This window comes from Sabethes cyaneus, chromosome 2 (assembly GCF_943734655.1).
Source record: "Sabethes cyaneus chromosome 2, idSabCyanKW18_F2, whole genome shotgun sequence".
In the NCBI taxonomy this organism is placed as follows: Eukaryota; Metazoa; Arthropoda; class Insecta; order Diptera; family Culicidae; genus Sabethes; species Sabethes cyaneus.
Genome location: NC_071354.1, coordinates 3,105,641 through 3,117,661, shown reverse-complemented (window position 1 = coordinate 3,117,661; position 12,021 = coordinate 3,105,641). Strand labels below are relative to the sequence as shown.

The 12,021-nt window shown below is 40.9% G+C and overlaps 2 protein-coding genes across 2 annotated transcripts; both read left to right on the top strand.

Moving 5' to 3' along the window:
• The first annotated feature begins 456 nt into the window (after positions 1 to 456).
• Positions 457 to 2,720, top strand: LOC128734899 (probable Ufm1-specific protease 2). The gene is made up of 5 exons (XM_053829297.1): positions 457 to 608; positions 681 to 1,434; positions 1,494 to 1,748; positions 1,806 to 1,955; positions 2,012 to 2,720. Exons 1-5 carry the CDS (start codon positions 570 to 572, stop codon positions 2,602 to 2,604), a joined length of 1,791 nt encoding a protein of 596 aa, XP_053685272.1. The 5' UTR covers positions 457 to 569; the 3' UTR covers positions 2,605 to 2,720.
• A 7,186-nt stretch (positions 2,721 to 9,906) lies between these two features.
• On the top strand, positions 9,907 to 11,738 carry LOC128738793 (uncharacterized). Its single transcript, XM_053834176.1, has 5 exons — positions 9,907 to 10,287; positions 10,345 to 10,572; positions 10,630 to 10,919; positions 10,979 to 11,154; positions 11,230 to 11,738. The coding sequence occupies exons 1-5, from the start codon at positions 9,907 to 9,909 to the stop codon at positions 11,736 to 11,738; spliced, it is 1,584 nt and encodes a 527-aa protein (XP_053690151.1).
• The last annotated feature ends 283 nt before the right edge of the window (positions 11,739 to 12,021 follow it).

The window sequence follows — 12,021 nt, the reverse complement described above, 5'->3', positions numbered from 1 at the left end:
TTTTGAGTGAGTATTTAATTGTAGTTTGATAATTGCCTCGTTGAGATAGTGACAATTATAATTATTTCCTCTTCTTCCATGACCACTCAATCCACTTTATATTGCATGAGCTCTTCATTTTTCTATAGCAAGCAACAATAAATGAATGTTTAATTCACTAGCACTTCGCATTAATTTCACGGCGTCTTTGGGGGCCTATTGTATTTGACAATGATCAAGTAAGTTTTGATGTAAATAAAACTATTTTTTTCAACTCCAAAATACGAACAGTACAGTTTATCCGAATTGCTTGCAGCGTGCTTTGCAATATTTCTATGAATTATTTCAATAATTTGGCGCGCCATTTCGTTTGGCAGCTCTCCTTTTCGCTCTCTTTGTGCTGTGTTTATCCTCTCTGTTTATTTGTTTCTTCTCAATATGCAGTGCAGCTGTCAAATTGATCGCGATATCACCGCAGTTCCAGTTTATTGACACGTAGTTAGTTTTTTTTATTTAAGGAATTTTAGTGAATTACCAACTAATTATCATCATCTAATTACCGAATCAACGGAGTTTTAATAACGAGTGAAATGACTCCGAAACTAAAAATTTCGGAATTTGTGCTGAAGGTAAGATTTAGACTTTTTTTTACAATCCAACACCGTTCGCCGGATAAAAGATTTGCCTATGAAATTTTGCAGCGCATCTCTCTCGTAAATAGCCAGTGCAGTGGCGAACTGTTTGGGATAATGTGCCGCGGAACGCTGACCGTGCTGGGATTCATCCTAGAGGAGAAAGAGACACTAAGTGCGCTCAATTACAGCAAGGTGCAGAATAATTTTCCCACTGAGATCGATCTGTGCGGGCTAATAAAATTTGGCCCCTGCACGGATGCCGAAGCTCATCTGAACGAGATATTGCAGGATGTTGATATTACCGATAATCCGGTGCTGCTGAATGTTGATGCCGACGGAGAGGTAAAAGCATCCCTCTTTAAGCACGGTCAACTGGAGGCAATCGAATTCGAGGTCGAAAGCGAAGCTGATTTGATGCGGAATTACGTCTTTCTAAGGTTACAGTGTAGCTTGGAACTGTTCTGCGAACAGAATGAAAAGTCCATTCCGCAAAGTGCTACCATACTGCGAAAGCGACTAGCATCGGGAAACGTAGCATTTGCTGTGTCGGGGACGGAGGTGATTATGAACGGTGGCTCTAGTGGGTCTCAAGTAATTGGCCTGGATGCTGAGGCATCTATGGAGGCTCTTCTGGCACGGACCGTAAAAACTGTGGAGGATGACGGATTTGTTTCGAGAGGAGGGAAGAAAAAAAGTACAATTGTGACTCCAACAGAGTATCCGGTTTTAGACGTTACTATGATGATTAAGAAATCTAAGGATACTCAGGATGAAAAACTGACCAGAGAAGCCTGCAACGTCACGATCGATAGTAAAAATGGTAATTATATAATGAAGCAGACTGTTAAGATGATCACTTATAAGGTTTAACAATTTTAGGTAGCAACAAAATACAAATCCCCCTACAGGTAGATGTTTTGAGTATGTTACATCGCGAAACGAAGGTGAATTTATGCTACGATATACTGGTGGAAAGCGTATGCCGATCGTTAAGACTATTAGAAAGCAGCTTTTTAGATCAACTGACATTCTTCAAGCAGCTTTATGTCTCGAAGTGCTACCATTTGCTACCCGATGTTCTGGGCCACTTCCTTACTTGCGTTTATCCGGTTCGAGAGACAGCCGAAGGAGAGGGTTAGACGAGAAACAACATTTTTTATTTGCAAAAATTACAACTATATTTCATTATAGATCAGTATTTGATAGAGAAGCGTACATCTCTTCATGAGCAGTTTGGACTTCGCAAAAACCGACCGTATTTCCGTAAAGCCAATGCATTCCGATTTAGGGAAGGCGGCAGCAAACTTCTATTTAATCCGCATGTAGGAGTTAAAAGACAACGTGAGTGTATGGCAATCCTGTTATAACTTGTAGCTAATGTTAGCCTTATTTAACAGTCACCGAGGGACGCCTCTCGCTAGTGCAAGGTCGATATAGCTACCATCATTATATGCAAGACGGATTTAACGACGACGGTTGGGGCTGTGCTTACCGTTCCCTGCAAACGCTCGTTTCATGGTTTATCTTGCAGGGTTACGCCAACGTGCAGATACCGACACATCAGGATATTCAGAAGTATTTGGTCCGTGTAGGTGACAAGCCGAAAAGCTTTGTTGATTCGCGTCAGTGGATTGGTTCCACTGAAGTATCGATGTGCTTGAACGAGTTTGTTGGTGTGGATTCTAGAATAATGCACGTCAGCTCCGGTGAGGAGTTGGCTAGCAAGGGTTCTGAACTGGCATATCACTTCGAAACGCAGGGAACGCCCATCATGATTGGTGGCGGTGTGTTGGCGCATACTATTCTGGGAGTTGATTTCGATAGGAACACAGGAGATTTGAAGTTTCTAATATTGGATCCGCACTATACAGGGGCGGATGAGATTGGAACCGTACTGGCGAAGGGTTGGTGCGGCTGGAAGGGCGTCGAATTTTGGGACAAGAAAGCTTACTATAATTTGTGCATGCCGCAAAGACCTCCAGTGTTTTAGATTGTATTCCGTTTACTGTTATTGTGGATAAGGTAAATAAAATATATATTTTTACACGACTCTGATGCTTGAAAATATGGCATTTCGAAGCTGCAAAGTTTTGTTTTAATTTGTACCTAGCGTTTGAAACAATAATTAAATGTTATATTTTGAATAAAGTTTTCGATTATAATGCTACATTTAAGCATTCCTTAAAAGATTCGAATCCAATCGAATTCAAGGTTGGGAAATTATGCGTTATCCAGGGTATTATTTTTGTAGAATTTTCGTTACTTAGGACCAACTTTCATTTCAAGTTGTTGTTCTGCTTTATTCTGCGAGGTGAGTGATAGACACGGTAAATTTTAATTTGCTGCCACTCGCATTTCGGTGTTAGTCGAATCGATTCGCATGACAATAGAGTTTTAAGACGGACCTTTTGCGTCATGTGAACCGATTTACAGAACACCAAAGTAAATACGAGGGGTAGCGCATCGAATCTGACCTTTACGTCACCCGTCGCGCAGAATAGAATTTTGTCAAGTAATTTTGAACTATTTGTTATTACTTACCGTCGATTTCATTTTCTGTAAGATTGTATAGCAATATACTCGAACAGACAATTTCCTCAATTCTACATTCTTGATCAAATCCGTTCTGATTAAAATTTCTATTCTATTTAGCCAGTAACATGCGATAAGTGAATTAATTGCGTGAAAGTAGATCCAGTCAGTCTCAAGTCCAATTTCAATTCCCATTGAAGGCCATTTCAAGTAAGATTTCAAATTCAAATTCAGTTTTAAGTCCAATTTTATATTCAATCACAATTCCATTTTTAAGTTTAATTCCTTCAAGTTTAATCTAATTTAAAGTAAAATCAAGCAAAGTACTAAACTGATACAAATTTACGTCCAATTTCAAGTTCCCTCAAGTCCTATTTCAAGATTAATTTACAGTGCAATTCCAAGTCCAATTTCATGTTCAATTATTAAGTAGTTTTATTTACTAACTAAGTCCCCCTTTAACAACATAAAGACCGATTTCATGTCTCGTTTTAAATCTAAACTGAAGTCTAATTTAATTCTAATTTCAAGTCCAATTTTGAGTCCAGTTTCAAGTTCAATTTTTATTTTATTTTATTTTTATTTTATTTTATTTAACACCGCCTTCGATAAAAAATCGTACAGACTGAATATGCTTATAAACTATGTTTTACTGTGTAATTTCACTGATTCGTTTTTTAAAAAGTGATTTTGGCATGTCGAAGTCAAAAATTTTACCAACAGCATTAAAGGCTTGAAGACATGAATTTAAAGCGTTGTTCTGGCCAAAATGCGTCCGGTGGAAAGGTATTGCAAGTAACTGCGTATCGCGAAACCGACGAGGAGGTACGTTGATTGGCACCTGTTCTAATAATGCTGGACAGTCAATGTTTCCCTGCATTAGGTCAAAAACGAACATTCTTTGTTGATTGGTACGCCTACCCGATAGTAGATCGAGTTTGATCAGCTGACACCGAGCTTGATAATGAGGAAGATTGATCGGATCGTTCCTGGGCAAATTGCGCAGAGCAAAACGTAAAAATTTTTTCTGTACTCGTTCGATTACAAGGGTTTACGTTACCTGATGCGGGCACCAAACGACAGATGCGTACTCCATCTTTTAAGTTTAGTGTTCTAATTCAACTCCGATTTCAGGTGTTCCATTAAATGTCCAATTTCAAGTCAAATTTAATACTAACATAAGTCTAATTTTATCACCGATTTCAAGTTCAACTGCATGTCTACTTTAAAACCAATTACAGCCTAATTTAATTGAAATTTGAGTCCGATTTCATGTTTTATTTTAAGCCTTATGTCAAGTCTAATTTAATCTAAATTTCATCTCCGATTTCAAAACCAAAGAAAGCGAAGCTTTGGGCTCAAACGGCTTTTTAAGACTTGAACCTTATCGACAGACTTCGCAGCCGGCACCCGACCCTTCAAAATCGTAGGATAGCGAATCTAACTATTAATACTTACTTTACTTTAGTGGCAACGGCCCGTTACCGATCCTGCGCCGAACGAATTATGGTCCTCCAGTACCGTCGGTCCTGGGCTGCCGTGTTCTCCAATCGTGTCCGTATAGGGCCACCGGGAGGATTAGTGTTCTGTAGAGCACCTGTTTTGTGCGAATTTGCAAACTACGGGACTTCAGCTGGTTACGTAAACCGTAGAAAGCCCGATTCGCGGCTGCAACTCGTCGTTTCACTTCGCGGCTTACATCGTTGTCACATGACACGAATGTACCAAGGTATATAAATTCCTCCACTACTTCACATGATATGATATGAATGATGATATGAATCATATCTCTAACTCCACCTCGGCACCAACATCACTTGGGCTCCCACGTTCCCTACCAGCAACCATGTACTACGTTTTGGCGGTGTTAATGGTAAGTCCCAATCTCGCCGCTTCTTTTTTAAAGGGCCTGAAGGCCTCTTCCACTGCTCTACGTTTGGTTCCGACGATATCGACGTCATCCGCAAAACCAAGAAGCATGTGAGATTTCGTGATGATAGTTCCATTCCTTTCCACGTTTGCCCTTCGTACTGCACCTTCCAAGGCAATGTTGAATAGCAGGTTAGAGAGTGCATCCCCTTGCTTCAGTCCATCCAACGTCACGCAAGCAGCTGAGGTCTCACCCGCTATTCTAACCCGCTAATGATTTGAATCCGTCCAGCGTCGCACGAATCAGCGTAACTAGCTTCGTCGGAAAACCATGTTTTAGCATTATCTGTCACAGCTCATTTCGTTTAACTGAATCGTACGTCGCTTTAAAGTCCACAAACAGATGGTGTGTCTGCAAGTTGTACTCCCGGAACTTGTCTAGCAACTGACGCAGGGTAAACATCTGATCCGTCGTGGAGCGACCCACTCTAGTTTAACACTCTAGTCGATGTCCTTTCTTGAAAATTGGGCAAATGAGGCCATCCAACCACTCATCCTGCATTTGTTCCGGTGGATTGCTTCATACAGCCGCTCGCTCCCCGCTTTTGGAAGTTCAACCGGGATACCGTCCTTCTCAGTCCCCTTGTTCGACAGCCTTGCGCGAATATTACTCACTACGAGATAGTGGTCAGAGTCGATATTGGGTCCCCGAAAAGACCGTACATCGATAACATCCGAAAAGTGTCGATCGTCAATCAAGACATGATCGATCTGAGAACTAGAGTCTCCATTTGGATGCCTCCAGGTGTGTTTCCGAATATTCAAATGTGGAAAGTAGGTGCTACAGATGGCCATTCCTCTGGCCGCGGCAAAGTTTATGAGCCTCAGACCGTTATCATTGGTCGACAGATGAAGGCTATGTCTTCCAATAACTGGACGGAAGAATTCCTCCCTCCCGATCTGCGCGTTTGCATCTCCGATGATGATTTTTACGTCGTGTTTTGGGCACTCTCCATAGGTCCTCTCAAGCCTATCGTAGAACTCGTCTTTAGCATCATCAGATTTATCAGTTGTCGGTGCGTATAAGTTGATTAGGCTATAGTTGAAGAATTTGCCCTTAATCCTCAACACGCATATACGGTCATCTACGGACCTCCACCGGATAACTCTTGCTTTTGTTTTCCCAACACTACGAAACCGACTCCATGTTCTGCTTTTTTACCGCCACTGTAGTAGATGTGGTACTTGAAAGAAGTGCCTGCCAGGATCTACTGCACGGAACTCCCTTTCTCCGGAATTTGGCCATCGAACTTCCTGAATAGCAGCGATCTCCACTCCGAGTTGATGCAGCTCTCGAGCAAGCAAGCCAGCCCGTGCCGGTTCATGGAGAGTTCGGAAGTTTCCAATCGTTATCCCTTAATCGTTTCCTTGTCCCTCGCCGTGTCCTATACCGATTGTTCCGTCCTGAGTTTCTTTCTTCGTTGTTCGTGGTAATTGAGTTTTCGGTATACTGCCTCACCGGGGTCGCGATACCTACATCCCGCTGATGGGTCTGCCATCTTAGGTATAGCTTGCGGGATACAGCGTTTCATATTCAGCCACCCGTTTCGAGACAGACGCTGTGTGAGCCGCCCCTCACCTGGAGAACAAACGCTCTAGTTCGCACCTCCTTGCTTAGCTGCTTCAGTAAGTACATGAAGCATTTCCGGGTAAGGCCATCGACCATCATCATTTGGCTTAGATCTGCGTGGAGACGCCAGGTGGAAGCTTGAGACAACCAGAGCTATGTTTGACGCTCCTTCCAGGTAACTCTCTCCATTTCATACCCTAACTATTATTACTTACCACAAAAATATTGCCCGATTAGATTAAAAACTCCCGACTTTCGGGTGCAATTGTGTTTAGATCCAAACTTGAAATTGGACTAGAAATAAGACTTGAACTAAGACATTAGAGCAGAAATTGGACTTCGAATCTGGCATATGATATTAAATTAGACTTGAATTTGAACTAATTTGGGCTTGAAGCTCTACTTCAAATTGAACTAGCAATTGGACTTAAAATTTTTTCTGCGGTATTATTCTCTTACTCACGCTATCTCTTCTGTTTCGTTTTTCTCTTTTCACTTCTGTTTTCTCTTCTGTTCCGTTTTTTCTCCTTTTTTGTGCCGTTTTCTTGGTTTTTACTCACTTTTTTTCTCGTTTTCCTTTTTTCTGCCCCGCGTTTTATATTCACTGTACCGTTTTTCTTTGTTTCCTTTCCTATATTTTCTTATTTTCAGTGCTGGTTTGCACCATATTTTTCATTCGTTTTATGTTATTTTCTTTCCTGCTTTTCGTTTTTTCTCCTCTCTTTTTCCCTTTTTTGTTTCCAGTTTTTAGCTTTTTCTAATGCTAAAAGGATGCTAATGCTAATGCTTCTTGTTTTTCTGACTTTGCTTGTTTAATTATTTCTCTTTTGGGTGCTTCATTCTTTCGTCTTTTCTTTTACGTCGATTCTGTTTTTGGCGCCCTTTTTCCCTATCCTTTCCGGTTTTCCTTTTCTAATTCCCGTTTTTAGACCGTTTATCCTGTTTTCTTTTCTTCTTTTTCTGTTCCATTTTCCCGTTTTTTGTCCCTTCTTTCTCCTTTTATATTTGACCTTTTTCCCCATTTTCCTTATTTCCTCTATCGGTTTTCTTTTTTTTCTCTCCCTATTCTTTTACCGCTTGATTTCTCTTGATTTCTGTTCTATTTTGTGTTCCCTTGTCTCGTTTTACCTCATTTCCTCTCTCGTTTTTCCTTTTTTCTATCCGCATCTTTCTTGTCTTGTCCTGTTTTCCACCTTTTTCCTGAGTCCTGATTTTCCTTACCCTTTTTATGTTTTTCTTAGTTTTCAGACCTGTTTTCTTCTTTTTCTGTCACGTTTTTGTCATTTTCTGTCTGCTGTTTCGACTTTTATTCTTTTTTACGATTCCACTATTCGTCTTTTTCCTTTTTTCTTTCCAGTTGTTCGTTTACGTCTTATCCGTGTTTCCTCTTATTATGCCCTGCTTTTCCCCCTTTCTGTTTTTCTTTTCAACAATCTTGTTTAATAAGCCACTCGACGCATGTTTGAATCTTCGAGTGGGAGAGGTTGAAACAGTTAATAGGACCGTAGCACTAGCCTTTCCTGCGAAGTCTGTCGTGTAAAAACAGAAGCTCAAGATTCGAAATTGGAATGTAGCACATAGGTTTTACTTATCCCTTTTGTCTTTCGTTTTTATTTTTTCCTCATTCTCATTTTACTCTCGTTTCTCGATTTTCTTACCTGCGTGTTTTCATTTTTCCTCCATTTCTACTTTTTTGTCCCGTTTATTCTCCATTTCTGCCCAGTTTATCCTCATTTTCTTCCCTGTCTTCTACGTTTTCTTTATGTTTTGTCTAAAATTTTCTTCCGTTCTTCATCTTTCTGCGTTAATTTTTACGTTCTTTTGCTCTCCTGTTTGTCCAGTCTTTGTTACGTTTTCCTGTTGTTGTTCCTCTTTTCCGTGTTTTCTCCTTCTAGCTCATTTTTTTTCTTTCTTGCTTCTTTTTCTGGCGATCAGTCGGAGACGGTCTTCCTCTAGATTCATCGGTAATGCATCTGTTAATATGCTACGAATAAGAAACTGTTTGTTCTACGTTAAATAAAAAAGAAAACTTTCCAATCTAATTCTACTATGTATATTTATTTTCGACAGATACGTATTTAGCCTACGACTTGCAGGCTTCCTCAGTGTCTGTTTTCGAAAATTCGAACTTCGAACTGGAGACCAGCTGCCATGGACCGAAATAGATGGAGCAATTATACTGCGCAGGCTTTGTCGTCAGACGTTAGGCCAATTAAGTAAGCAACTAGCGAATCTTTACGTATTAGATTTCCAGTGACTGCAACTACATTGCCGGAGTTCGATTGATCGGCCAATCTGGGATTCCGTTGATCCCCCAACTTGGGTAAAGAGGAACGGTGTATAACTTCTTAAGCGACCCTCCCTTAGCTAAGTTGTACACCTTGTAACCTAATTAACACATTTGTTTCATTACTTTCTTCTATCGTTCCCTTCGTCGATTGTAAAACACTACCATTACCGTTAATAACGAATTAATTATATGCATGGGCCTCGAATTGAACAGTATCGAATTGAATGATTGTACAGTAACGAATAAAACATAGGTATAAATTGGATTGAGTTTCTTAGTGATTATTTAACTTTTCCCTGAACAAGTAAAACTGCAGAAACTTCAGGGAAAAAACCAGCATGATTTAGTTATACTTGGTTCAAGTTTAAGTTTCAAGTTTCAAGTGGTGATAAATATTGCCAATTGCAACAAAAAAAATTTAATCACAAAACCACCAATAGAAATGCATAATTATCCACCTAAGTATATAAACAAACCATTTGATTTAAACAGCCAAAGTCGCTGCGCAGGGAGCCTTTGCATAATAAGCTCCGCTCATAGTTGAGACGTTGAAGTAGCTTCAATGTTAGCAGACAGCGCGAGACATACAAAAAAGCTAACTCATTTTAGGGTTATTATAGCCATTCCGAATCCTGCTAATCTGCACAGAAATGCGGAACGGACTTGAAATGTTTTGTGCATTGTTTACGGCAATTTTTCAACATGCAGTCTGAGTTTGATAAGTGGTATTGTCCGTGCCCTAGGCACGTGGGTTGCGTGAGGTGTTGAAATTTCTGGTAGAGCTGGGTTGTCCACAGATAACTCAAAACGAACCAATTCATGGGCTGCATTATCCTTATCTGAGCAGTCGGACTGCGGTCCTGTCGTTGAAGCACGAACCATTGGACGTGGTCTATAAAAACACTTCACGTATTCGTTAACCTTCTAGTTATTGAACGGAATTATGTCCAAGATAATCGAGTAGAGCGACGATGTGGTCGAGTTGTGTGGTTTCGGTGTTGTTACTGTCGGGGGCGGTGGATTTGTGTGCAGGCATTCGAGCTGGTATTGTGTGTAGAATTAAGGATCCATCGATAGTGCAGCAGAATTCTAACGTGCTACAGAATTGTCTCTATGAAGTGTACCCAGTGGAATTGACGCAAGATTATGTTAGCAGCTTGGATAGACTGGGAACTCAAAACAAGCTGTTTGCGTTGTACGGTGGTGTGAACTCATGTAGTTATTTTGGAAACTTGATCAAAACTCAGAAAGGTAAACAAACCTTGGTGGATACGATTAAGGACCAGCTGCAGGCGAGTGGCTTCCGGGGGTTGGATTTACAGTGTGACCCGGGACATCCGCAAGTTTCCCAGGTAATTGTCGAAAAGAATGTGTGCAAGTGAAACTACAACTGTGATTTGTAATTTCAGCAAGATTACGCTAATTTTATTCAACTTTTGCGTGATCAAATCGGCGGAGGATACGTGATATCCGTGACTGTACGCAGCACCACGATCGATCAGTGTTTGGTGACCGCGCTTAACTCTGCAGTTGATTTGATTAATGTTCCGCTTGACGGTTCTTCGGTTCAATCTCTCATCTCGTTGGGAATAAGCTGTCAGAAAATTGTTCTGGAAGTCATGCTGCCTCTTGTGTTGGTGAGTGGTTTGAAATTTACAAAAATTCTTAACGTTTAAAATTTCGTCTATCTGCAGAGTTGTCCACTGGATACCGGTGTAAATAACCTGTTTTCGGTGATTGATACGGCAGTTGCGGTGGTCGATGGCCAGGGTCTGTTAGGTGCTACAATTCAACTTGATCGGGATGATGTTGCTGGAGTTTGTGGTAAGGGTTGCTTCCCACTGCTTAACAAACTGGCTTCCGGTTTGGAAGCATGCACAATGCGACCAAGTTCGAATTGTGTCAGCGGCGGCCGATGCAATTATAACGGATATATTCGAGACACGCGCGATTGTTCTCGTTTCTGTTCGTGCAATAACGGAGTGTAGGTTACGTAATTTACCTCATTTAAGTTGAAAAACTCAAACAATATTCTATTTATAGGCAGAATCGATTCCAGTGTCCGAGAGACATGTCATTTGATTTGTGTAGCAGCAGTTGTCAACCCGTTGTGCAGGTAAATTGCAATCAAACCGCTTGTACTCTGGTGGGTGCGGTTAACGGTGGAAATAATGTTCCTATTCCGATTCCTTATCCATTCCCATTTCCCGGGAATTGTGGGGGTAATAATGGCGGAAACAATGGTGGGAATAATGGGGGAAACAATGGCGGAGATAATGGTGGAAACAATGGTAATAATGGTAACAATGGTACTGACGGCACCGATGGAACTGGTAACCTAAATACAACAACTATCATCCTGGTCAACAATCAAACATCCGAGCTGTTGAAGTTGTTGAATGCTACAGATTTGGAGAACACCGTAGGTGTTTTAAACGACGCTCTAAAGGACGTTTATCCGTCGTTGTCAAATGTTGTAGATGCGGTGAATAAACTCCTCTCCGGTTTATTGTTGGGCGATAAAAAGATGAACGACACGATGGATCAGATGGATGCAATGCAGCAAAAGATGGGTCTTCTGGAAAGTGTTCTCGATGTTGTAATAAAGTTACTGAACAATCTTCTTGGATTGGATCTCAGTGGTTTGCTTGGCGGTTTGACTGGTGGCGGCGGCGGCAGCCCAATTCCAGATATACCTGGAGTTCCTGGAGTACCTGATGTTCCTGGAGTGCCTGATGTTCCTGGAGTGCCTGATGTTCCTGGAGTACCAGATGTAGGAGGTCTACTCGGTGGTTTAGGATAAGAAAGTGCTCTACTTTGTATGATATACTACCAATGCGGTTTGTAATTATAATTATACAATAAAAATGTTTACATTTTACCAATGTGTACAATGGTTATCTCTTTTGACGCTTTCTACTCCCCGAAAATTGCAACACACGTGCCTTATCGAATGTGCACCGTTAAGTTTAAGCTATAAAAAGTTCATGTCTACAATTGGCTAAGGTCATTGTCTAGGAGACTTTGCTTACTAGAAGTGTAGCCTAAGTAGGCGTTTGAAAATGACGTGTTTACTTGCGTGGATT

Excerpts from the sequence above, each read along its gene's own strand:
- LOC128734899 (XM_053829297.1), top strand. The coding sequence starts at position 570 with ATGACTCCGAAACTAAAAATTTCGGAATTTGTGCTGAAG. Across the intron at positions 1,435-1,493 it reads CACGATCGATAGTAAAAATG|GTAGCAACAAAATACAAATC; the intron begins GTAATTATATAA and ends TAACAATTTTAG. Across the intron at positions 1,749-1,805 it reads AGAGACAGCCGAAGGAGAGG|ATCAGTATTTGATAGAGAAG; the intron begins GTTAGACGAGAA and ends ATTTCATTATAG.
- LOC128738793 (XM_053834176.1), top strand. The coding sequence starts at position 9,907 with ATGTGGTCGAGTTGTGTGGTTTCGGTGTTGTTACTGTCGGGGGCGGTG. Across the intron at positions 10,288-10,344 it reads GACATCCGCAAGTTTCCCAG|CAAGATTACGCTAATTTTAT; the intron begins GTAATTGTCGAA and ends TTGTAATTTCAG. Across the intron at positions 11,155-11,229 it reads CCCATTTCCCGGGAATTGTG|ATAATGGTAACAATGGTACT; the intron begins GGGGTAATAATG and ends GAAACAATGGTA.